Source organism: Danio rerio, chromosome 9 (assembly GCF_052040795.2).
Source record: "Danio rerio strain M-AB ecotype USA chromosome 9, GRCz13ab, whole genome shotgun sequence".
Classification (NCBI taxonomy): Eukaryota; Metazoa; Chordata; class Actinopteri; order Cypriniformes; family Danionidae; genus Danio; species Danio rerio.
In genome coordinates this window covers 27641216-27669040 of record NC_141029.1, presented here as the reverse complement: position 1 = coordinate 27669040, position 27825 = coordinate 27641216, and the positions used below count along the sequence as shown (strand labels likewise).

At 37.1% G+C, this 27825-nt stretch overlaps 1 protein-coding gene across 17 annotated transcripts in view; it reads right to left on the bottom strand.

The window, feature by feature from the left end:
• Window positions 1–2000: 2000 nt before the first annotated feature.
• Window positions 2001–27825, bottom strand: part of zeb2a (zinc finger E-box binding homeobox 2a) — a 264051-nt gene continuing 238226 nt past the window's right edge. For 7 of the 17 annotated variants that reach the window (XM_087265739.1, XM_087265736.1, XM_087265740.1 and 4 more), the window contains 8 exon segments: window positions 18395–18613; window positions 13927–13995; window positions 12771–12959; window positions 11671–11885; window positions 9292–9400; window positions 7004–8967; window positions 6337–6517; window positions 2001–4132 (listed from right to left, as the gene is read on the bottom strand). In XM_087265739.1, the coding sequence (XP_087121865.1) occupies window positions 3546–4132; window positions 6337–6517; window positions 7004–8967; window positions 9292–9400; window positions 11671–11885; window positions 12771–12959; window positions 13927–13995; window positions 18395–18613 (3533 nt within the window). In that variant the 3' untranslated portion in view covers window positions 2001–3545. 17 annotated transcript variants of the gene reach the window in all.

The window sequence follows — 27825 nt, the reverse complement described above, 5'->3', positions numbered from 1 at the left end:
TAAAGAACCTGCAAATACGCTGCATATCACATTTGACTCCATCCCCGTATAATAAATTACCTCATTATTTTATGTCAGTACCTACCTTTTGCATTCAGTTTCTAACATACAAACATGTATTCAGGCCATCCATCAAATAGTGTAAAAGTAATATTGATTGATTAGTTATTGATTGATAAGAGTGAAGCTAGAACCACATATGCACTATATACAATAACAGTAAATTATATTTTAACATTTTGAATTTTATTTTTGTGTTTTAGTATTGATTTTTATGTAGAGTAGTTTTAACTTTTTTTATTCTGCCGTTGTTACGTTATTAGTTTTTAAAATGGAATCATTTTAAAATAATGTTTTATTAAATGTGTTTTTTTTTTTTTTTGAGTACAAGTTAAAGTAAATGAAAAGGAGAAATTGGCATCATGGAATTATAATGTTCTATCTGCATTTTTACCTTCCATATAGCAAAAACTTTTATGGGAATAAATTTTTTTATAAAATAAATTTAATATTTTTTTAATAAAAAAGACCCAAACGCACACTAAACTAAATAATAATTATTAATATAATTAATCATATAAATAATAAAAAATTGCATCCTAGTTTTTTTTTTTAATTTCAGACATAATCTTATAATTACAAGGTGACCAAATATTTATGTCAACCAAGTTTAAATAAGTCAAAGCTTTTTGTATTGTTTTATATGATAAAATGCATTATTTTCATTTTATATAATTTATTTACAAATAGCAAAAATGGTTCAATGTTATGCCTTTTCACTCTAATAACCTTGTACTACTTAAAAATAGTAGACAATTTCAACAAGTCAAGATTTATTTTATAATGACCATAATAAATAGGCCTTTTATTTATTTGAATGTCTGTGTTTAAAGGGCGCATGATGGCTAGGTCACTTGGCATTTCTTTTCCGTTTGCACGTTCTCCCAATGTTCGCATGGATTTCCTCCAGGTCTTTACCCACCTCATAAAGATGTTACAAAACATCAACATGGTGGGAGTAAATATCAACATCGATGTAAATGGCCTTGGTAAGTGTGTGTTTAATTAACGCTTTGTGAGTTGAGTGTAGATAAACTACAATGTGGTCAAATAACCACTTATTAAAGATGAAAAACAGCACGTCCAAAACAACTACAGCGACACTCTCTGACCAAATCACTTACACTTTAGTGAATCAAATCTGCGTGCTAGTTAGCATATTATATGGTGGAAATGAAGTCTCTCTAATTTTATCATTCATCGTCAGTATGGGAACGTTTAAATGGGTTTCCCACTTCCACTAACTCCAAGTTACTCATCAATATTTAAACAGCAGAGAAAATGCGTATCGCAAAAGAATGTAGCTAACATATAAGTACTAAGCGGGTCAATTTGACAGGCCCTTTATACAGTAACCTTAGCTACTAAAACGAAATGAACTGTACATCCCTGCAGGGAGAAAAGTGTCTTGAATAGTTCCTTGAAAATTAAACTTGAGATGAGTATGTGAGTTGAGAAAATTAGCAAGGTCATGGTTAATGGAACTCCTTAGAGTTCCAGAGTCGAGACTTCACAGTCAGTTTGGCAGCCTGCAGCTGATGTTAATTTAGCGCAACCCAACATCATTCAACTTCAAAGAGACTAATAGAAGGCTATCATACTGTGAGAGACTTTGATAAGGTGGATTATATTGCTATGTGTAATCCACATCAAAAGGTAAAGGTTCCAGTAATTAATTAAATGATAGCACAGAAAAATGATACTACGCAGAGAATATTAAAGTCTGATGGCCATTTCTCTCACATTTATGAAGGTGGATGACACTACTTAATACACACGTTCACATGCATACATTATTATATCTGAGATACTAAAGTGCCGACTGCTTGAATATTTTCCCCCTTGGATATTCTTCATTTAATATAATAATTGACATGTGTGGATATCTGTCAGTGTGTGTGTGAATTGAAGTGACATGCTGAGTGAGATGTTACACAGGCTTTCAAAATTAAATTGGGCTACATTTATTCGAGCAAGTTTGTTTTCAAGAGAAATTACAAATTAAAAATTAAATTATATTCAACAGACATTTCAAAAAATCCCAACAACCACAGCCCCCCTTTATTTCTTTAGCTAAAAAAAAGGGAAAAAAAGGAAAAACAAATAAGATGAATAAAGTGGAATTTTTTTTCCTTTCAGTCAAAAATACAGTGTTTTCACAATATTGTATCAAAAGTTCCCAAATTGTAGATTCTCCTTCATCAGATAAGTGTAGTATGAAGAGCAACTCACAGCGATTGCTCCCGATACAATAAATGCTCTCTTTACGTAAAATTTGCTCCACTTTTAAGGATCCTTATTTACTAAAATATATCTATATCAAGGAACTATAATACTGTACACTACAGTATGAAATAAATATAATTAGGAAATATAAAATGAGTCACATAAATAAAATGGTAGTTTAAAATAAAAACGAATTTTGTATTGAACAAAACAAAAAACAAACCAAGATAATACTGACAGATGATCTTAAAATAAAAAATAAAAATACAGAAAATTGCACAAACAATATGTAAACTAAACAACTGCAGTCTAGATATACTAATACTGACGTAGGTATTTCAAACGACAAGGTGAAATAGTTCTTTTAATACTAAAGCAGGTGCAAAGAGAACACTAGTTGACTTCGCTTTATACTGTACAAGGATGGCACTTGCAGAAAACACAGGTGAAAGGGTTTGCATATAAGGCTTTTCTCGAACGAAAAACAAAATAGAAATAAAACACAGGGGTTCTGACATTGCCTCATACAATGAGCCTCCGTCAATACAGTTACCCAGACTCTTTCCGTCCACCCCTGGCCAACTTTAAGACTTTGTACGTTTAAGAATCATATAGGTATTATTTAGTTAATGTCGCTTCATAAAAAAAAGCCATGGTGAGACGCCAAACTCAAATGGCTGGTCAGGAAAAGAAAGGTAAAACCAAGGGTATCACAGTAAGTGATAGACGAAATATAACACTGACACACCACTGCGTCTTCAAGCGCAGTATAAGTACATATAGGCAATGTTTTCTTCTCTCTGTTTTTTTTTTTTTTTTTTACCTTTTTGTTCGTTTAATTTTTTGTGTTTTTTATTTTTCCTTTTTTCTCACACTTGTTGTTTCTTTTTTTATTTTCAGAGTGCAATTTCCAGGCTTGTGCTACGACCACAATGAAACACAGGAGTTATACGGAAATCAGCACCGCACAGCTTTCTGGTTGAAAACTCTGTACAATTTAAAAACCTCTTTTGTTTTTCATTCTGACAATCGTCTTCACTTGTGTTTTTGCATAATATGGATTCCTTCATGTGAGGCCTGATTTTGGAGTTCCACTCTTTGTTTTTGTCGAGTGCGAGTCTCAGGCGCACACCCAAGACGTGGCAGTGTGTGTGGTTTAATTGTGAATCTGGCTCAAAGTCCCTCCAAAAGGAGCGGAAGAAGGGTGCGATGCAAGCTTTTGAGTAAACGAAAAAGAAGCTTATTCCGAAATGCAGTAGTTAATCGGCATCCTCGTTCTCGCCGTCATGGTTTCTTTTCCCCTCCTCCGAGCTTTCGTCCTCTGTCCCTCCAGTCACTTCACTCTCTTTCTCATCTTTTGCTGTCCCATCAGGGCTACGAGTGTCAAACCTCTGCCCCTCCATTTCCTCTTCCCCCATCAAACCTGTCTCTTGTCTGTCAGTCACTTCCGCATACGTCTCTTCCGTCTCCCTTGCCCCGCTCTCAGTGCCGTCTCTTAAGATGGTGTTTTCTCGTGTGATGTCCTCAGCCTGATCCTCTGGATCTGAAAAGCCCAGAGGCCCAAGGCCTTGCAGGTAAGCCCGCCGCATCAGGAGCTCTGTGGGCTCCAGGGGTCCACCATTGTTGTGGTTTTCTTGCTTGGCCGCCTCACGCTCCTCCGCTTCCCGCTTGCAGTAGGAATATCGGTGGTTCATGTGCTGCGAGTAAGAGCCGGAGTGGGAGAAGCGCTTGCCACATTTGTCGCACTGGTAAGGTTTCTCGCCCGAGTGTAGGCGCGAGTGCTCGATGAGGTGGTGCTTGTGTTTGAAGGCCTTCTTGCAAATCTGGCACTGGTGAGGCCGCTTTCCTGCGGAGACACAAGGAGAGAGGAGCAAAGAGGTTAGCAAAGCATCTATAATATCTTAAAGCTATAAAAAAAGCAATTTGAGAATTCTCTCTGTGGATTATGTACTATATCTCAATATATTGTTTGAAGTGTTGGGTAAAAAAATAAAACTTTTTTTTTTAAAGTAACTAAATGTGTTACTTCGTTTTTAAAGAAAGTAATGTAAATAAAGGTTTGTTTTTTAAAGATTACGATTGTAATATTTTACTTTTTTTACCCAACGCTGATTGTATGCAATAAATGTCTTGTAATACAGTCACAATTTACTAGGACACAAATCTTTCAAGTAACCACACAAATCCCTCCTCACTTGTACCTCATGTAGAAATGAAAATAGATGATATATAAAAAATGTTTGAGACTAGTTTGGGGGTAAAAGTAATGGTAACGCTTTAGGATAGTGACCAATTACATAGTGTGTTTTATTACCTGCCTATTATAAGGGCTGTTTATTAGTAATCTGCTTGTTAAGTGTGACATCTTGCGAGGCGGATTCGGGATCCAATCATTATATCAAACTGTATAGACTCAACATATGGTAATAATAGCTTTTACAAAGTGATGTAATACTTTCGAAAATCACCAAATTATCAGCAATATATGTCCATGCTTAATATCCGATGGCCAGAAAAGGATTAATTTTTAAAAAAATTGTTACAATGTTGCAATTTGTGATGCAGTAAGCATGATGATTGTGTGCACTATGATTTTATATAAAGTTCACTTTAATATGTGACATGACTAAAAAGTTGTCCTAAATGAATATTTTGTCTTTCATATGTCACCGACTCATCACAACTTAGGAAGCGGATATAAAGTATACATTCTTTGTGATCTTATTTTACATTCCTAATCCTACACAATACCCAAACCCAACTACTACCTTAATAACTATTACAAAGCAGTGAATTTGGAGTTTATTGAGATAACAGTCATAGTCAATGGCTTCTTAATGGTAAGAATTGTATCTTAAAATAAAGTGTGGCCAAAACAATATTAAAAAGAACCTCCTTCATATTAAGCAGTGACAAACCCCAGTGATTTATTTTAGATGCTACCAAAAACAGTGCAGAGAGGTGAGGGGGAAGCCACAGTCCTGAGGTGCTATTCTGAGGCTGTCTGTGACTGTTCTGAATGCAGCCAAGAAGATCAGGTGATTATCGCTCCATGCCGCACAAGGTGAAAGTGAGGCAGTCAGCATCCCTGACAGAGTTTATGACATCATGTCTCGGGATTCGAAAATGCTTAGATAAGACATCTGCCTCGTGATGCCTTGTGTAACCCATACACCAAACACCTCAGCTCCCGCACACCTTCCTCTTTCCCTTAGCCTGGATTGCATTGTCTACTTTCGGAAACTAGGACAAATTAATTGTACTCTAATCAGCGAAGTAGGAGGGACTTGCCATTTGGCATTCAGTAATTCTACCTGTAACACACTTGCCATAAAAATCCACACACTCGCCATCGGCTCCAAGCACATGAACAGATGTACTATATTCTTGGCCATGAATAGCCCTGGCATGCCTGCAACACCTTCCATAGCAGCCATACTTGAGATGGTCCCCTTCCCCACCTCCCCTCATCAAGTTCAAAAATAGACGAGATGGCAGATTCCTCTCTATGAATTCCGACCGAAGAATGCAAGTGAGGATGATGCAAACGTGTGAAAGAGAGGAGTCCCCCAGGAGGGTAGGTCACAATGTGGCATAGAAATGCCTCGCACACATCAGGCTTTCATACACCTGGCATACTGCGCCATGTTGGCATGCCAGCAAACTCTACTGACAATGTGTCTCCATATCGACTGATGGTCCAAATGCTTCATTTAAAATCAGTGCGAGAGTGCTTCGTTAAACAAAACATATATAGAGGATCTTTTATGTGTGTGTATCTGCAGCTCAAAGAGTAATTATTATATATATTTTAGCTGAATTTTTAAATATTTCCCCTGTCAAAAGGAAGAAAACCGTTACACCTTTGTAATGGGTTTGAAATGTACAACAAAAATATGGCAATGGACAGAAAAAAAGTAGGTATGAAAAAAATTAAAGCAGAAAAGGAATGAAAGAAACAAGAAAAAAACACAATGTGGTAAAAAGGGATTACTTTGGAGGGGGGATGGACGAGGGTAAAAAAAAAAGAGTTGTCTAAATGTGATATACCTGTGTGCTCATATTTGTGTCTTAGGAGGGAACTGGTCTTCTGGAATGTTTTGTCGCACAAGTCACACGCGTACATACCACTTTCAGTCTTCTTAATCTTCTTCCGGGCGAGAAGCGACTCGCTGTCTGTCAGGTCCTCTAGCCCTGACAGATAGTCCCCAGCACTGTCCAGTAGATCCCCCTGCAAAAGAAACAGATTTTAGACACTTCATACAATCCTAACCTGCCACAAATCCTAATCTTAACCTGCCACCTAGGAAGAGACAGCCCCGCAGCCCCTGCCCCATGTTTGATCCCAAGTCTGGACAGAGCTTATCTCTGTAACCTGTATAAGATCTTTATCTTATGTCTCAAAAAAGGGACATATGGCTTGATATTGAGAGGAGTTCTTTCAGTTCAGTAAACAGAGTAGAAAGAACTCATATAAATAACAGTAGGTTATACTGCATTTTGTGATCTTAACCAAAACAATAAATAACAAATTGTAAATAAAACAATTCTAGATTTTGATGTAAAATTAAGCATATCAATTAAACACACTCACACATACATATTTGTTTTCCTTTAGTTAAATGCATGATAATACATTGCATTGTTGTTTGATGTATTAAAATGTAACATTAATACACAGAGAATCTTATTCCTAGTACCATAATATTTAACATACCTGGAAGCCTTGTTTCCGCTGGTATTTCCGACGTTGCTGCATCTCAGCAAAGGTGGCTGCTCCTGCTGCGTAAGTATAAGCCATAGGTGGTAGAAAACTCATGGGATCCAGCCCTGGGTAAGGCCTTAGACCCGGTATGCTGGCTTGAGTCGTTGACATGAAAGTGGGTGGAGGGAATGCGCCATGTGGTGGAAGAGAGGTGTACATGTGGCCTCCACCAAAGGGGTTTATGCTAAAGATGGGACTTGAGCTTTTATCCATCTGATTTTCATTGCCCAAACTGTTGGGTCCATTGAACTCCTTCTTGATGTGGGCCAAATTTAAAGGCTCTGTTCCTGGTTCACGTGCAGTGGAATTACTAGTGTGTTCAATAGAAAAACCATTCGGTTTGGCCCTCCGTTCTGCCTTGGAAACTTGTTTTGGCAAAGACAAGTCTAGTGGTTCCCCATGGGCATCCTCAGAGGTGAGGCTGTTAGGCGTGTATGAACTGCTATGTGAGTGTTTGGATGATGATGATGAGAGGTTCAAAGGTGAGGGTGTCTCCCCTCTCAAGTGGTCCACAGAGTCAAGTGGCTTTTCATTGGTCTGCCTGGTGCCTGTAATCTGATGTGGTCTGGACAACTTGTGCCCTGAATCCCCATTGGTGATGGCTTGGATCTCTGCTGTTGAGTCGCCATATTGCCCCAAAGAAACCGGTGACCGGGCAAATGCTGAATCCCTGACATGGTTGGTCTCTCCACTTCGCTCAGGAGGAGGAGATCTTTTCCTAGAGAAGCTATGGTGAGATTGGGCTTTCCATTGAACAAATGCATCCTTCACAAACTCCTGAGGAAGACCCACTGCCATAGAGATCTTCCTCAGTTCCTCTGAGTTGGGTTCAGTGTTCATGGAAAAGTAGACGTTCAGTAATGACATGTGATCCTTGTAGGGGTTGACTGGGCTGGTGGCATTCCTCTCGAGGGATGAGGAGATCACACCAGCCTGCTGCTCTGAGCCGAAAAGCCCCCTGCGACCAGTTGGTACAGTATCATTAGGTTTGAGGACAGCCTTGATCTCCTCGTTCATCTTGCAGAGATAGCGCTCGTGTTGATGTAATGGAATAGGGCCAGAAAATGTCTCTTTGCAATACTGACAAGAGAAAGGTGCGTACTGTGCATCCCTCTCCAGTGCTTTGTCTTCAGATAGAAGATCCATGGCGTGGCTTGGTCTTTCTTTCTTGATATCCATGAGCCGCCTCTTGGAATCTTCTGTTAAGCTCTGGAGACATGCTTTGGCTTCATTGACTTTTTCCAGTGTGTAGTCAATGATGGTCTTGGTGGGACTGTTGTGACCAACGCCAAGGAAGCTTTGCTGTGAGGCCAGTACCCGATTCTGCTCCTCCATCTGGGAGCCTAATTCCTTCATGTATGCTCGAAGCTTAGAGATCTCTTCAGGGTTGCCATCCATTTTTTGCCTGCAAACTGTGTTGTCCACAATCTGAAGCACCTTCTGAACCTCACTCATGTTGTTGATGAACCCTGTATAGCCCAGTGGATGAGAATCTGACCCGATACCCAGATGTTGCAAGGGGTTCTGAGATGAGCTGTGCATCCCCGGAGGACTACCTCCACGGCCACCTCCATTGAGAAAGGCTCCCGACGCACCATATTCTTGTTGAGATGCAATCATGAGACGGTACTCATTGAAGTCCATGGGTTCAGACTTGATGTCTGTGTGAGCGGATGGGTCTTGGAGGCTCATGGACCTGCCGTTCTCCAGTTTGTGACGGAGCTGAGCTAAGGCAGGACTGCCAGGAGAGGATGCAGCAGAGTTTGGTGATGAGCCAGGCTTGTTGTTGACTCCATGGCGCACCCGTCCATTAATGGAGATAAGGCCAATGCACTTCTTGCTACTTATGTGGGAGCTGTAGGAGCCAGAGTGGGAGAAACGCTTCTTGCAGTTGGAGCACTCATATGGCTTCTCACCTTTAAAAAGAAATAATAAAAGGGCCTTAATTTTTACCGCATAAATACACCAATTAAGCAATAACCTTTACATATTTTTCACATTAAGTTGGACTTGCATTAAACTTCTTCCCCATCTCATTATTCAACTCAGTGATTGATAGGATGATGGGATCCTACAATAAAAATAACTCTTGAATAATTATATAATTATGGTTTTAAATATTCATCATCTATCCAGACTATCCAAACCACACTAAATTACCATCAGGCAAATTGGAAACATATGGTATAACATTGTATACATTACTGGCATACTTTTGACAGCACTTATGAAACACTTACCACTGTGAATCCGGAGGTGCTCCTTCAAATGATGCTTGTATTTAAAGGCTTTGCCGCACTCTGTGCATTTAAATTTGCGATTTCCAGCCCCTTCATTTAGCAGTTGAGGCTGCAAGGGAGAGAAAGAATACAGAAATTGATACAGGTAGAAAAATTAAGAGTTCGTTCTGTTCATAAAACTGCTTATGAATATGTATTTATGCAAATTAGACACAGAAAGCATTCCAGAATTATGTTTAGCCATGTGTACTCAAGGCTGCTGAAGCAACAGTTCGTCATAATTAACTTAAATATGACATAATTAACTTGGATCACATGATCGCACGAATAGTGATAACTTTGAAACTTTCTCAGTGCATCTTTCATTAAAATACTAGCTAAAGAACATACTTCATACATCTATTGTCTGCGTTTAGTTACAGTGTAGGCTGCATCTGTATTCGCCAATCAAAGTTAAACGTAGGTGCTCTTTCACCATTTGAAATTCAAATGTGGGCCCCAGATGCACAACAAAAACAACAGCATTCACCCTGCACCCCACACACAGACACAAAAGGTCTGTGAAAAATGTGTGGGAGTCCACAAGTGCACGTTTAATAGTCACTATGTACAGTACTATGCTGAAGTTCTTTCTCCAAAAGTTCAGTCACACGCTCATGTACAGTACACAGGCCAGTTTGAGATATGTTAAAGGTCTTGTTCAATGTAGGGGTGTATGCAAATGTGTACACAGGCAGGACACACATTGAAATGTAGCAAGGTGAACCTAGGAATCAATGTTCAAAGCCTTCAGGAAAAGACCCCTTTAGAGCAAATAAACAAACACTTAAAGTCATTTAAGGATTAGGATACTCTAGATCACCAGGAAAAAAGCCATCTGGTCGTGTTTAATTCAGTCTGGAGAGGTGCACGAGTGTGTATGTGTGTGTATGTGTGCATATGTGTGAGTGTGAATCAGCCAGTAAGATGAGAGTATAGAGTAAGTATCTTGAGTGTTTCCAATGTTTTCAAGTCTGCTTAAGGTTCAAAGTTGAAAGCTTGAATGCAGGATATCCTGATATAATCCTATCAAACAATTGAGAACCCTTTCACCACATCAAAAGCAGACCTTTTCCTTCGGAAATAAAGCAATATAGAGTTTCCTCTTCACAATAAATCCATATCGCTGCATTTTTTCACAGCATTCTTATATTGAGATTGGCCTATAAGGCTGAATTAACATCAGCTTTGCCTGCGTCTTTGGACTTGACTTTTCTCCAACAGCTGATGCGAGAAGTCAGCAGGCCTATAGGACTCGGTGTGCTAGAACAGCCCACACATGGCCGGCTGTGGGTGGACACTCAGGGGAGTATGACACTGCACAGCTGTGGCTCCGGTGTGAAGGATTCAAGTATTAAGGAGCTTCCGGAGCTGCTTGTTCAATGCAGGAACTATCAACAGGCTAAAGCATGTTCCCTCCTTTGGCATGTGCTTCAGGAAAACAGTCGGATTTCATCTGAATTTCTTTCCACCTTTTCCTATTTCATGATGCTTTGCATTAATAATGGAAGTAATTTCCATAAAAGTGTAACCAGTCTGTGCAAAATTATAAATAAATAAAATACAACAAGGTGGTATTATTCTCATCACAATCTATCCATAGAATATTAAAATGCATCTGATTAGAAATAACTAATTAGGTACCGTTAAGCACTCCAGGAATAACATCTATGTCTTTCCAGGGTATTTTTATTCTATGTAGATGTGATCCTTCAGTACATATGATATTACTGTATAACAGTTAATCAGTTTAAAGGTAAATTTTTCTGAAATTTAGATTTTTACATCATCTAAAAAGCTGAATAAATAAATAGTTGTTTGACGAATGTACAACTATTTGAACATCTAGAATCTAAAGGCACAAAAAAATGAAATAATTACAAAAGCAGTGCTTAGTAATGCATATTACTAATTGAAAATTACGCTTAATGTATTTAAATTAGGATGTTTAAAATATCTTAATCTTTACTTAATATTCAAGGTATTTTAGACATAAAAGAAAAGTTTATATCTCATACACATATAGTGTATTTTTGGAATGTATTTTTGCAACAAAACACACTCAAAAATAATAATGTCATTTTCAAATACCAAGTGTGACATCATTTTCATAATGCACAAAGCTAAATGTAGCTCTCATTCTGTTTTCACTATGTATATGAATTATTTGCAACTCAATTTTAATAAGGTGATTTGATTCATTTCTTATAAATATAAGTTTCTCAAACTGAATATGCAATGCATCATTTGAAACAAAGAAAAGGGTGGACAATAATGCTAAAAAAAACATGAGTGAGGAGCACTGAGTGTGTGTACTGACTGAGGTAAACCTCATCTCACCTGATCTCTGGCAGGTTTATGTGTGGCCATATGGCGCTCTAGCTGGGTGCGGTAGGCGAAGGTGTCACTGCACAGGGGACAGGGGAAGCTCTCATCGTTTTTCTCATGTCGGTACTTGATGTGCTCCTTCAGGGAGGTCAGTCGCTTGTAGCCCCGGTCACAGTAGGGGCAGGTCAACAGTTGGGCAAAGGCATCTGGCGTCCTCAGTGCCAGATCTGGGCAAAATTGAAAGGAGTGCACACAGTGAAGGAGGGGGGATTGAGAAAAAAAGCATATGTAGGACAAACGGTTGCCATATGAGGCTATTGGAGGATGATAGGTAAAGCATTCAGTTATGTCATTTAGATTCTGCTATTATAGTCAGTGCTTTTGGATTTTTTGTACAATATCTACCTCAAATGGTTAAAATATATGATTAATTTATATGATTTAACTAATCTAAGCAAAATATATACTTTAAGCCAAAACTATGTACAGTACATGCAGTGTGTGCATTGTATTTACCCAGGCTAATCTGAAAATTATATAATATAATATAATATAATATAATATAATATAATATAATATAATATAATATAATATAATATAATATAATATAATATAATATAAGTTAAACTAAATACATTTTTGTGTAAGCAATAAAATTGTATTATTTCAACATTTTTGCATATTTATTTATTACTTTATGTTTTTGTATTTGTTTTCCTTTTTTTTTTTTTTTTGCATATTTTGTACCCAAGGCTAATTATTACATAATGAAAACCAAAAAAGTTATCATTTTAAAAAACATTAAAACTGTGGGCTCCTAAGCTAAAATAAAATAAAAAGAAATTTTAAAAAAGAAATAATTAAATTAAATGAAAAAAATAATTAAATAAAATCAAATAAAATTTATTAAATAAAATAAAAAATAATTAATTAAATTAAATTAAACAAAATAATAATAATAATAATAAAACAAAATACATAAATAAAATGAAATAAAATAAAAATAAATAAATACTAAAATAAAACTAAATAAAAAAGTTATAATAAAATAATAAATAATAAATTAAATTAAATTAAATACTGTCTCTTTATGTGTACAGTTGATTGCCTACCGTTTTCATTTTCATCTTGTCCGTTGGCCTCTGGTGTGCCCAGTCGTGTACCTTCCTCTGGATCCTCTGGGTAAATGATAACGGTGTCCTGCAGGTACTCAGCAATGCTTGCTGCGTGTCCCTCACCGTCATCCAGTTTCCTTTTGGCAAAGAAGCTTTCCAGCTCTGAAGAGGCATCAATCCCCTTAACTGCACAAAGGAAGTGGGAAGAAAAAGCCCAAATGAATCCAGTGGTTGATGCTCAGTGTCATTGGAAAGGACCAAGCTGAACATTAGGACATTGGCCACTCTAAGTGTGATATAGTGGAGACCAAACCATTAGAAGGCCTTTCAAGGTGGAAGTATTTATTTAAGTTACAACATAATGGCCACTTCAAAGACTAATAGGAGCCAGCTTGATCATCAAGCACTCTTTAAGCATCCTCTTGCATGTTTGAAAATGCTTTAAACATTTCCAGCATTATGGGTAATTGGGTTATATGGCAATTAGGCATGGCGGGGTAACTGATCTCACTTTGTATTGCTCATCGTATACATAAAATCGGACCCAATAATCTAATAATGTATCATGTGTTACGCGTAATTGCTCAGAACAAGATTTTAAACCTGATTTTTCGTAAACAATAGGTTTTTGGATGCTTTATGGAGAGCTACTAAAAGATACAGACTGATGAACAGACAAGTGCGTCTTATAAAGAAGGATTTATACATTTAAAAACATGAGGTAATGTCGGCAGATAGCTAATAAAATAACACAAGTTCCTCTAAATCATACTTTTTTTCTTCGTATGACTGGAACCTTTGGGTAAGCAAATGAAAATGTTATTGTTTCTTTGTAATCAATTAGAAAGTACATGGACTGAACAAATTCGATTTTGGCTTTAAACTCAATTTGGCTGCAAAATGTGATTTGGCTTGCACTCGTGCTCAACTTTAGAATGTTTCCTTTCCAACTGCTGTGGACACGCATGAGGGGAAATGATCTTAGATGCTCAAGTGTGATCCACAAATGCGCTTACGTTAAAATATGTGAATATGTTTGAGATTTAGTTAAGTGTATTTATTACTACTTAATGTTATTGATCCAATTCTCTAAATATAGTTATTTATTATGCATCGCTGCATGAATATTTCAATCTATAAATTGAAATCTCACCTGTACCATTTCCAATTCCATGAAGAGAGATGTCGGGGCTCATGGAGTTGTACTCAGCTTTTCTCTCTTCTGAAAAATACAATTAGAAAACCATCATGAGCTACAGCAAAAACAATTCTGCTGCTTTTATGAGTTTCCAAAACAGTTAGTGATGTATGTAAAGATGTAGACATCACCAACTAATTATTATTTACAGTTGAAGTCAGGATTATTTCATAATTTGTTCCTCTTCTTTAAATATTTCCCAAACGATGTTTAACAGAGCAAGGAAATTTTCACAGTATGTCTGATAATATTTTTTCCTCTGGAGAAAGTCTTATTTGTTTTATTTCGGCTAGAATAAAAACAGATTTAAACTATGTATTTTTGACGGTCTAGAGAACCATCCTTATACATTAACTTGCCTAATTACCCAAACCTGCCTAGTCAACCTAATTAGCCTATTTAAGCCTTTAAATGTCATTTTAAACCAAATACTAGTATTTTGCTAAAACATTTTAAAAAATATTATGTTCTGTCATCATGGCAAAAATTTAAATAAATCAGTTATTAGAAATAAGTTACTGAAACTATTATGTTTAGAAATGTGTTGAAAAAATCCTCTCTGTTAAACAGAAATTAGGGAAAAAATAAAATGGGGGCTAACAATTCTGACTTCAACTGTTGTATTACCATTTTTTATGCTGTTTTTAAGTCACCAAATTGTCCTCTCTCTAACATCAAATATATTAATTATAAATGATAAGTTCCATAAATTATCTGGATTTTCCCCGTATATAAATCACTAATATTAAATTATTCAGCACTGAAACCAAATCTGGAGCTTAAATTACAAAATAACTTATGATAACAGTCTAAAAACTAGTACACCCAAATTAATATGTCATAGAAAAATATTACATACAGAATTTTAAAAAAAGAGAAAAAAAAGTGATTTTTTTTGTTGAAATTTTGTAGGTTGTAAATTGTTTTTGCAGGATTCTGCTTGAATGTAATTCTTTTATCTTTAAAATATAACTAAAATATTATTTTATTAAAACACATTGCCTATATTTACCTCAAAATGGATAAAAATATTCATTTTCAAAATGGGGTGTGCTCAATTATGCTGAGCACTGTATATGTTCAATAACATTAGCTTTTATTCTCAAAGGCCACATTAATTGAATCAAAATAAATAGTAAGGATATATTTACGTAACAAAGAAAAAAGTAGATTTTACACTCCCGTTCAATCAAAAAGAAAATAATAATAAATTCAATACATGCCCTAACCAACTTTATTAGATCCATGTAACAGTGTGCAGAAGGTGTAATTGAATATGACAGCACTTTGAATGATAAAAGCGAATTCACAATGCTAAAGAACATCCTATGATAGGACGAATTATAGCTCAAAACGTGCTGACAGCAGCTCAGAGAGTGATACGCTTCTCTGCTAGCGGGGCTTAAGAAATCATGTCAAGGTATTTAGGGAGGAGAGGAGGGTGGTCTGAGAGGAGTTTGCTCATATACTGCTCCTATTGTGTTTGTTCCTCCTCCTCCCCCTCATGTGACCTCGTACCGGCAGTCACAAGTATCATAAGCTTCCCCCACAAAAGCAGGATATACAGCACCTCTTACACCACAACGCAGGGAGAAAACAAGGGTACTCCAGACTCCTGACACACACGCACTCGTTCGCCTTCGTGGCATTAGGACTGTTTAATTTCAAAACTGCCTTGTACTTCCTTCCTCATTATCTAAGCACGGCAACCCAGAGAGCTTCTGAAAGTTGTCAAATTCTCTCACTTTTCACCACATTTAGGAGACGTCTTTCAAAGCAGAGAAACCATTGTGAGAGCATTGCTTCTGAAAGGGACGTTTTGAGCATCAAAAGCTTTATTAGACTTGGACGCCTTTCATTGAACAAAGTTTTACGAAACAAGGCATTTGCTAATAATACGGGGCTTGCCTTCGCGAAAGCCCTTCCTGATGAAACTGTCTCCTCCTGCGCCGCGCAGATAAAAGTGCAAGGGCCTGAAGCCAGTGAAATTCTCCCGAGTTTACAGCATTGTGCTTTCCTTTGAGGTACATTGGCTTAAAAAGTTCTTTGGGAGGGCTAGCGATTAGCGGAATTAGCGCGGGGATATTTTAAGGTCATATTAAGGACTGGATGCTGAATGTGGACTTGAAGAAGACAATTGGTGGAATCAGAGATTCATTTCGAGTAAATCAATGTGTTGTCTTCGAAGGACAGTAAAGTACAGTTTCCTCAAGTGACAAAATGGCAACTACATTAGAGTCTCAGTTCTGCTTGTGGTATCTGCAGGTCCCTTGAGGTAATGGTGTGAATTTAACCACCGAATCACAAGAGGAGTTCCAGATATCTTATTTAGTGCAAAAGGATGCTTTGTTGTAGTGGTCAAACTATTTTTACATAGGCTTATAAGTATGCTTGCAGATGCTAGAGATGCAAGTGTTGACGGTGATATAAAGATAAACAAATTAACATATATAAAAGACCACTTTGAATGTATTTATTGAAGTTATGGTGTAAAAATACAGTAAAATTATGTTACATTTTATTTTATTTGGATACTGATTTAATGTGTTAAAATAATGTGTTAAAAAGAATTATTAGCCCCCTATTTTTTTTAAACATTTTCCAAATGGTAATTAACAGAGCAAGGAAATTTTCACAGTATGTCTGATAATATTTTTTTTCTTCTGGAGAAAGTCTTATTTGTTTTATTTTGGCTGGAATAAAAGCTGTTTTTATTTTTTTAAACACCCTTTTAAGGTCAAAATTATTAGCCCCTTTAAGCTATATATATATATATATATATATATATATATATATATATATATATATATATATATATATATATATATATATATATAAATATATATATATATATATTTTATTTTTTTTTCCTCATAGTCTACAGAACAAACTATCAATGTACAATAACCTGCCTAATTACCATAACCTGCCCAGTTAAACTAGTTAACCTAGTTAAGCCTTTAAATGTCACTTTAAGCTGTATAGAAGTGTCTTAAAAAATATCTAGTAAAATGTTATTAACTGTCATGATGGCAAAAATAAAATAAATCAGTTATTAGAGATGAGTTATTAAAACTATTATGTTTAGAAATGTGTTGAAAAAATCTTTAAAATCTTTGTTAAACAGAAAATGGGGGAAAATAAACGGGTAGACTAATAATTCAGGTGGGCTAATAATTCTGAATTTAGCTGTTTATTGGAAAGAAACGACAAAGGACACATTAAATAAATCATAATAATAATATTCAATATATTTTAATGTAACAACATTTTTTTTTCAATCAAGTAAAGAAAAAATACTTCTGTCTTTACAAAAAATATTAAGCACATAGGTGGTTTTCAATAATAAGATTACTGACTTGTTTTTTAGCCCCAATTGTGATAACACCTCTGATAACAAAGTTTTTTCTTCATGAAAAATGAAGCAGACAACTAACGGTATGTTAAACCCCACTGTCAAAGCATAAATAGAAGATCTGAGGTGCATCTTCTCTAGCAACCACAGAGCACTGGTGAAAAGAGGAAGCACCACACAAGATGATTCATTGTAACCTCCTTTAAGATGCTACATTTACCAGAAAATACCACAGTGCACTTTTCTCCAGCTAGCGCACTGATGCCTTCATATTTAATCATAAAGACAAAATAACACAATGCTGCCAAAGGCGTGGCCTTCAAATAAACTCCGATGACATTTATTAATCTAGCATATCATGGTGTGAACATCAACTAAACAAAACACTGTTCAAGCGAATGACACGTCCCTGAAGACCCTGCGACTGTGACACTCTCTGAAGTTAAGTGATGCATATGCTTTAGTCATTAGCCGAGACTGATTGCTGGGGGTCGGGGTTTTTTTCCGTTCAGTTTTATATATTTTTTTTTTCAAACCGGGCGACTCGCATGAGTTCTCCCTTCACTCTGTAACTGTCAGCCAGGCCCAGGGAATTGTGGGCCTATTATGTATGTAAATGGCCATCATAATGCTAAAAATTTCATTTAAGGCTTTTAATGAGTCGTCAGCAGGGCAGGCTCATGCTAAATGATAGCTCTGCTATCCTAATTAAGAAAATTTGTCTTTAAAGCCTCACTAGCTTGGGTCTTGTCCGTGATCTAGATCGCTTTTGGTTTTGGGTGGGTGAGTCAAAACGAATCCAGAAAGAAAGGGGTGTGGGGGCCGAGATGAGGCACCGAAGATTAGGTGTAACCTACTTTGTGACAAAAGTAGGAAACCAAAGTAGAAAAGTGAGCTAATGCTCTAAAAGTTGCCATTACATCAAAAATGCCAAACAGCTGCTAGGTGTTGGCCTGGTAAATAAAGCTGCTCTGTCTTGGTCATAGTAAAAAAATCCAAGTTTGATTGGACTAAAAAAAAAAACTTCATACAACAGTTCAGTCTGATATTCTCATTTCTAACTCTTACCTGAGCCATTCAGCTCCCCGTGGCGCCAAACATGGGCTCCTGCCCCATCCTGGCTTTCGTTTTCTTCGTCACCCCGGCAGGAGAGCAGGGCATGGGCTACCCGGGGTGAAGCCTCCAGACTCGGGACACCTGCTGGACTGCCTTCACCCTCAGATCCCAGCAGTCTGTCCTCATCGTCGGACCCTGAACCGGCATCCACCACGTTTTCATAGCTCAGCACTGAGGACAGAAAAGAGGCCAGGTGTTATTATTCAGATTTACCCACATCTCAAGAGAATTTTGTGCAGTCTTAAAGAGTGTTTGCACTATGTCTTTCTGCAAATTAAGATAATATGTTAGATATAATGTGCTAATCCATTCAATTCCTGTTTATTTCTATAGGTCTTTTACAATGTTGATTGTCAAAGCAGCTTAACATAGAAGTTCTAGTGAATTGAAACTTTGTCAGTCCAGTTTTCAGAGTTGAAGTTCAGTTCAGTTCAGTTCAGTGTGGTTTAAATTTCACTGCTGAAAGTCCAAACACTAAAGAGCAAATTCATCGATGCTCAGCTCCACAAGTCCCAAACCAAGCAAGCCAGTGGAGACAGTGACAAGGAACAAAACTTCACCAATTGACATAAACAAAGGAAAAAAAAAACCTCAAGAGAAAACAGGCTCAGTTAAGCACGACCATTTCTCCTCTGGCCAAACTTCTTGTGCAGATTTGCAGTCATCACTTTTCATTTAGTGTAACCTATATTGTGTAATGTTACAGCTATATGGCTACATTTAGACTGTTAACTTTTAAAAAAATGTGCTGGATAAGTTGGCAGTTCATTCCGCTGTGGCGACCCCGGATTAATAAAGGGACTAATCCGAAAACAAAATGAATGAATATATATATATATATATATATATATATATATATATATATATATATATATATATATATATATATATATATATATATATATATATATATATACATATATATATACATATATATATATATATATATATATATATACATATATATATATATATATATATATATATATACATATATATATATATATATATATATATATATACATATATATATATATATATATATATATATATATATATATATATATATATATATATATATATATATATATATATATATATATATGAGTGTAGGTATAAAACAACAGAGAGCAAGATAAAGAAAAGTAAAAACCTGGACGACTCTGGGGGTGAGAGGTGCTGAAGGCCTAATAAACTATAAAGCTTACATCATGGGAACAGCAGTTTAACGTTCAGGTTCATTTGCAGTTCTTCCCTTGCCTAATACAGCATACATCTCCCCAGGCTCCGCGAGCACCTTATCTCAGAGGCACACTGCCAAAGCAGTGAGAACTAGTGGGAAGTTTCTCTAATGGTTAGATTAAAAAGCCTAATTGCTGATTTCGGGACAATTTTCTCCCTCTTCTGAACACAGAGTTTTGAAAAACAACAAACTTTCTCTTCCATCCGTGCTCTATTTCCCAGTTCGTTGGCGTCAAATGGACTTGGCCGGGCAGCAGAACGCTCCATTCCCTCCTCCGTACCTTAACTACTCCTAATCTCTCCCTAGGAGCCCCATTCACTTTAAAAAATGCCAATGACATCTTTTTTTCACAGGTTCCCATGCAAAAAAGGCTGAGCGCTTCCCTTTGGCGGCGTTCGCCAGAGGACGTGAAGATTAGCCGCACGTATCTGATCATAATATGATCTTTGTCTGATCCGTGGGGCTGCATTTGCTCCCCGGACAACTGCGCAACAGGTGCAAATTAAAAGGGGAACCATCTCGGGTACAAGGGATGGTCGAAATGCACTGACCCGGGCTGAATACCAAAGAGTGGGGTGAGGTGGTATGGTGGGGGTGAGGGGCGTGGGACAAAAAGCTTTCTAACTAAGAGGTGTGACCAGCGGGATTATTTAGGAGCGACTTCAGGCCGAGGGTGAAGAACCCCCTCCTTCAGTGAAAAGGAGAAGGCGAGTGAGAGAAAGCAAAAGAGAGACATAAAGGGAGTGGTTGAAAGTAAGACATGAGAGGCTCTTTGTGTGGTCCGAGTATACCTTGGACGTAAAGCAACTTTATCTCGCCTGCTCTGTTCACTCAAAGTCTCGTCCTTACGCTCACACACAGCCATTAATTCCTTGGTCTTTAAGCCAGCGGTAAGTGCACTTCACAACGTCTTGCTCAGGTACCGTGCAAAAAAAAAAAGAAAGCAGCCCTGAATTTGGGTCCCAGAGCTAAAAAGCTGCGGCTAATCATTCACAGTTTGAATGGTGGGAGTGTTCTGGAGAAAAAGAAAGAAGTGGGAGGACTGGGAAAAGAATCAAGAGGATGAATGCAGAGGTCAGAGCTGAATATTAATAATAGTGAACTGCTGAGTGGTTTGACTTTAAGCCCACACAAAACACTAAAGTCTTCACATTACATTTTACTGTTCTTGCATATGCTAGCCATCCACATTCCTAATGACATAGCTTGAATACTTGAGTGGATGCTTCAGATTGTTTTCGTACAGAAAGTCAGTATGGTTTTGTTCTGAAAGCATGTTCTAATTTTACTGTAATTGCATAGATTCTCGCACAACACAAATAGAAATGGAAAATGCTGAGGTTTGAAAACCATTTTGGAAAAAGGAACAGGCATGATTTGACTTCTGACGGGCAGATACTTTGCTTTTGAGAGCATGTGTGTGTGTGTGTGTGTGTGTGTGTGTGTGTGTGTCTGTGTGTCTGTGTTTGTGAGATGGGCACTCAAAGCAATCCATCAAACGATTTCCCTCTAAGGTCACATGGGTCTGACAGATGTGACCGAGATATTGTTTGGCAATCGGCACTGTTTGTGTGGGAGTAAAAAGTCACAATAAACTAAAAGGTGAAAAAGCACTAGCCATATCAAGTTTGAATTTATATATATATATATATATATATATATATATATATATATATATATATATATATATATATATATATATATATATATATATATATATATATATATATATATATAAAATCTTTGTAATTATTAAATATGTCTAGCATTTTCAGAACACTTATAATCTATCTGTTATTCATTTGCAATTGTAACTTAGATTTTAAGTTTTTTAATTATTTAAGTTATTTTATTTATAAAATGTTCAATATTTTTGTATTAAAATAAAACAAGTCAATTAGTTTTTTAAAATACTTTAAAATATTTTATAGGTTGTCAATTTATCCATCAATTTACTTAAAAAATCACTTCAAATCATGTTAGGATAAGTATGTTTAATTTGACATAGTTACATTTCTGTTACGCTGAATGACAACTGAACTCGTTTTCAAGTTATTGGAAACAATAAAGTGCATTAAACTTGCATTACATATATAAAATACTATAACTTTTATACACTTTAATTAATACCAACCCCAAAACATGTCTCATCTTTGACCCTATAACTAAATCAGTCCAGATTAGAAGTAGACTCCTGCGGAAACTTTCTGAATAGTTTCAAACTAATAAACTTACCAATACCAATGCTTTTTAACATACAAATACATGTAACTTTATTTGGGATCTACCAATCAAATGTGTTTTCTCCGAGTAGATATGCCCCCATTCTAATTCGATTGGCTGCCATTTTAGTGTGTCACTCCAGCAGCTGTCCTGCCGTATAATTCCTGCAGTGAACGGTCCATTGTGCTCACCCTAGAGACAAAGAGGCCACCTCTCCTCACTCTCTCACTCGCCCTGACTTCTCCCTTCTCTCTCTCTGCTGTTTCATATTCTCAATCAACCCCACCTATCGCTCTTCAAGATGTCCTTTGAGCATTTCAAGATGCTCCTGAAAGTCATCCTTACCAAGAACCCAGCTATATAAAAGCCAAATACATAACTAAACAAACATTTAACATTATTACGGAAACAATACCTTGTGAAGAGTCTCTCCACAAACTGGAAGAGCTTCACACATTCCATAGCCTGGAGTTGTACACGAATACACACACATGCACGCATGATCTTCTGAGCAGTTTAGCTGTTTAGACAGGTATGTGTGTGCTCTGTCACAATCTCTTACAATCCTCTCATCTCACATGCGGAGTGTGTTCCCAGCGCTCGGGGGAAAACTGCAGACACACCTGCAAAGCCACACTGTCCATTGGAGACATTTCACTGGTACGTGGTGCAAGATGATTCAAGCACAGTTGGTTCAAACACGAAGAGCTCAACAATCGTATCCATCTGGAGTCTACGACACCTCCGCTGGCTCGCACACCTTTTTTCGCATTCCCTGTTCACAGGTAATCTGCTATCTCCTTTTCGTCTTTTCCCCCTTCCTTTCATCTCCTTTCCTAGCGGATGAAACAGAAAGGTGAGTGCGTATTCCACATCCATATGTGCGAATCAGCCTGCCGCAGGTCTCTCTCAGGTGCCTCTCTGGCACGGTAATGAAACCCGGCGGAACAGACGGTGGAAAATAACTGCTCTGTTCTCTCCCTCTCTCTCTCTCCTGTGCGCATCACCTGAGTGAGCAGTGGGGGAGGGGGCGACTAGGTAAGGCTTCAAACAGTTGAAAAAAGGTCGCTGCCTAGTGGCTATAGCCTGGAAATGATCCATGTAAATCAAATCAGCCATCTTTCATTCATGCTCAAAAAAAAAAAAAGGATGAGGGAGGGAAACTTTTACCTGGTTCGCATTTCAAAAAAGAGCTGAAAGGTAAAGTATGGAATGAACAAGCAGTTTGATTCAATCTTGAATAATGTTGTTTTTTTATTCAAGAGAAGTGATGCAGTTTGAGTTGAAAATATGTCATGTATGAAGTTTTAAGTCTAAAGTATAAGTCTACAACTTAAAATAATTTGGCAAGTGTGGTATTCTGTCTTACTTCCTACTTCTACAGTCTGAGAGGAAATTGTATGATGTTCACCTGTTGAATTTGCCATGTAAAACTTTTTTCACTTGTTGAATTTAATAATTTGCCATATATTTTGACAAGTTTTATGTCTAAATAATAAAACTGAAGTAGTCTATAAAAAACAGGCTAATTTGACAAGTGCAACTTTTGCCTACTGAAAAACACAAAGACATTCCTTAAAAATATTTCATAAAATATTTTTAAAAATTATAATAATTCTGTTTAAATATTTTAATTTTGTTTATTTTTCAGAGTTCTTAGTTTATATTTCAGAATTCTTTGTATGGAACATTTTGAGGAATATAAACAATAACCTGGTCCTGACAAATTTCCTGTTTTTAAACTTTCCATAGATTCTGAGAGTTATGATTGAATCACTTCTTGTTATAGATATGAAATAGTTTGACAACAAGCAGGAAATATTCATGGGCTAATGATAGGACCACATTGAAATGGTCTATATTTTAGAATAATTTGTTTATATTTTTTAACAAAATAAATAAGAAAAAGAAAATTAAAGATGAAAATCAGAGGCATACATCAGCTTCTAAACAACTTCAAAGCAAAGACACATGGACCTAAAGCACTCCAAAACACTCCCAATGACTACAGCGTCTTTAAACTCTTTTCTGTACATGACTGCACACTTTTCAACAACGAATAAGTGACTCCCATTCAAGGCTGTTTACATCAGCGAAGGCCTTGAACCTGACAGATAGTGTCTGGATGGAGTCTATTTTTTTCTTGTGTGGCTAGCATGTAGATAACGGCTGGTGAAAGTGCTCTTGTTTACTGTGCGTGTGATGGGAGAGAAGGCTCTCCGTGTTTGTTTTAAGGCCGGGCAGCCGGAGAGGTCACACTGGTGCTAGGGGAACAAAGGGCCCAGGAAGAGAGGGGCCGCTTTTGTGCCGCCGTGATCCTCAGTGAAAACTCAGCTATGCGTGAACCATTACTGCAAACCTGGAGAGGGTGTGTGTGAGTGTGTGTGTGTGTGTGTACTGTGGTGGGCTTTGTTTTCCTTGTATTTAAGTATTTCAGTACTTGCCAATATTTCCGAGTGTGAAAAAAGGAGAGCGGGAGAGACTGCGTGTGTGTGTGCGCGCACTTATCTAGTGTGCACCCATCTGTAAATGGGTGGCGGTGCTCCACAGACCCTGCCGTGAAGCGGCAACAGTAGCCTGGCCCTAATTGAATTAAACTCCCATTTGTCTACTATAGGACCCAACGCAACAGGCAAGAAGGAGAGAAGGGGAGGAGAGGAAGCGAGAGAAAGAGAGAGAGGGAGCTCTCTGAGGCTTGCTCATGCCGCCAGACGGCCCACCTTTCCCCCTTCCTCCCCCACGCAGACCCACCATCTGTGCCCACCCCATGCACATGTTACCCCTCTCTCTCTCGACAACTGTTCTGGGCCTCTACCAGCCTCAGAGTGCCTGTGTGTGCGTGTGTGTGTGTGTGTGCAAGGCTGGAGACACACAATAGCTCACTGGGCTACCCTGAGGAGGAGAAAAGACAGGAGGAGAGGAGAAGAGAGCACAATATGCTGTGCCGAGGAAGATAAAGAAGTCAACCTCTATCTCAGGCGAACTATCAGTCAGGTTGCACTCTGGGAGAAAAGAACAACCACAAAAAGCCCAAACCGCCTCAGGGTGAGAGAGCTGAAAAGAAGACGACGCAAATTACACACGCTAACAAAACCTGCAATTTTAGGTTTTCTTCCCTTTGAGCACGACGTCTTTGTAGAGCGATACTCTACCATAAAATCGGCAGGTGAGGGCTTAGAAACACGGGCAGATGAATTTGTTGGCTGAGTTTGGAGTCTATCAATTTTTTTGGAAGTTAATATGGGTCAATTAATATGCAAATCTCCCGGCAGATGCTCGGTGGCTCTCAGCATGCGATTGGCCCGTCGGTCACTAGCTGTTCAAACAGTTTCACAAGCAAAACAACACCAGGTTCTCTCTCAGAGAGAAACCAATGAGGCACCTTTATAAAAAAAATCTCCTTTTTTTCAAACATAAGTTTTTTTTTTTTATTATTGTTATTAAGGTAAACCCTTTTATTCTTTAGTGAGACAACAAAACAACAATGTTTTTAACATTTTAAGATTTAGCTCTCTCAATAAATGACATGTAAATGATTATTTGATTACTCTCATGATGTTCGCCACCTGTATGAATTTTCTGTGAAATACAAAAGAAGGAATTTTGCAGAATGCTGGTAGCCTAGTTAACAGTTTTAGTTACCACTGAAAAAAGCACACACAATTTTCTAAATATCTTGTATGTTCCACCAAAGAAAATACAGATTTTGACCAGCATGAGAGTGCGTCAATAGACCCTTTTCACATTTGTCAGTAGCGGAAGTCGTCATAGTTGGGACAATACAATAATTTTTTTTTATTTGCTCAAATAATGAAAGAAAAACTCCACAATGGTGTTATCAAGACTTTGAGAAAAAGGAAAGAAATTGTGTGAGACTGATGACGGCAGCCAGAGCAGAGAATACCATCAAATTTGCTGTCCTGTCCCATAGGCGCTGCATTAGAAACATCTCACACAAGCGGTAATTTGTTTTTTGTCATTTGAAGCAAAGATTATTTACTGCGTACATAAATAAATATAAATGTTCATAGTTTTTTTTTTATATAAAGTATTAAAAACTTTGAAGGATTTAAGATGCTGATGATCATTAAACGTGTTACAACAAGCTTGAGAAAAGGATCCATAATGAGGATATTTTGGTGAATTATGACTTTACAACACATATTACTGAGGTAAATTCAAATAGAAATCTCCATACTCCATCAATATAAGATGTACTGCATTGTCTGAAACTACTTCCAACAACTCCACTTGAGAAAAATTGATTCCAGTCCTTTGGTTACTTTTATTTAAGGCTGATTTAATGGAACGCAATGATCTTTCTCAAATACCTGTTTACTATCAGACAAAAGGCGAAACTAAAAGGAAACAGCTTGGGCTCTGCTATGAATCCTTAGTGGCATTGCCAGAGGTGCTTGTTGGGTTTCTGAAAGCTAACAGGTCCAGATGGAGCAAAAAATAAGACCTCAAAGGGGGGCTTTAAATGAAGGCTCCAGACCAGCAGACAGGTTGCTAATGAAATATTCATGTAAGGAGTGGCCCTATCTATCTAACTATCTATCTAGCCATCCATCCTGCCCACAACCTTCCCACACTTCCTTCATCTGCCCTCCACCATTTTATGGCGAGCTTCAATTGACAGGAAGAAAAAGCACTCTTTCATTGGCACCACAAGGATGAAATATCTCTACCTTATCATAAAAAATCCTCAGAGAATTGAGCGTTGCATGGTTTGATTTCCAGTTTTCTACTAAAAACTTCTCTGTTTTGGACGTTTTTCAGTGTGTCTTGGCAAGTGTTCACAGCATATGACTGCTAATTGTACTTTCACAAATGCTGCCTGCATGGGAAACCATTCGTTTTTAACAATTCTCTAAAAATCCCTCTCATTCTGTAGATTGGAACGTGATTTATTTATTGATAGATCATTGATTAGTCCAGAAAGGTTAACCCAAGTCTAAAGTTGTGGTCACAATGACCTTAGTTCAGCATTTTTTTGTGATTATTTTGGGAGGATGAAATTCAATATTTTCAATATTCAGTTCAATAGGAATCCAGGAGATCAATAATTTTGTGTAAGTGTACAACATTTCCCAATGGGGATTCATAATTGGTCCAAATTTTGACATCTGGACCTCATACATTGATATCAGCACTTCAAATTTCTGTGAATGTAATTTCAATCCAAAAGTCTACTTCAGCCATTCGTGTTGAGTAAAGGCCTGTTCGCTGAATGTATATGTGATGTCAAGGCCCACACGGAATCTGTGCGCGCAGAATTCCGCAGATTTTTTCGCAGATTTCCAGATTTTTAGCCTATCATTAATTCTGTTTATTTACTTGAGTAAATGTGTGTAAATCTATATTTTTTCAGTTTTTAAATTAATTATAGTAATATTGTTAGCTAATATGAAAATGATTTATGTACAATGCAGTTTGTAAAGTAATATTTTCTGTCTTTTAGTAAATATCTTACATGAAAGACTTGCTTTGTTTACCAAAAAAAGTCAATCGAATTGGATTTGCATTTTAAACATTAATTAAAAGTTAAAAAGATACATATTTTTTTCACCTATTAAGGTGTTAGTTATAATACTTCCGAAATAACTCAGCAGAAATCCGCAGATTCCGTCTGGCCCTAGTGATGTCTCTGTGTTTTTCTGTCGACATGAACTGTCCATAACAAAATAATGCTTGTCTGCACTCATGCAGTTGACTGTACTTTGAACGCTACAAGAACATGCAAACATTATATACCTGGTCTATGTACACCTGGACATTGTTTTGCAACATTTTGGGAATAAAATACAGATGTTTCAAAAAACAGGGGACTGAGAATTCTGTGAAGTAAGAGTGAACCATTTCTCCATCCAGATCCATCATTTCTTGATTTCCTAAAGTTGGACTTGCTGGCAGA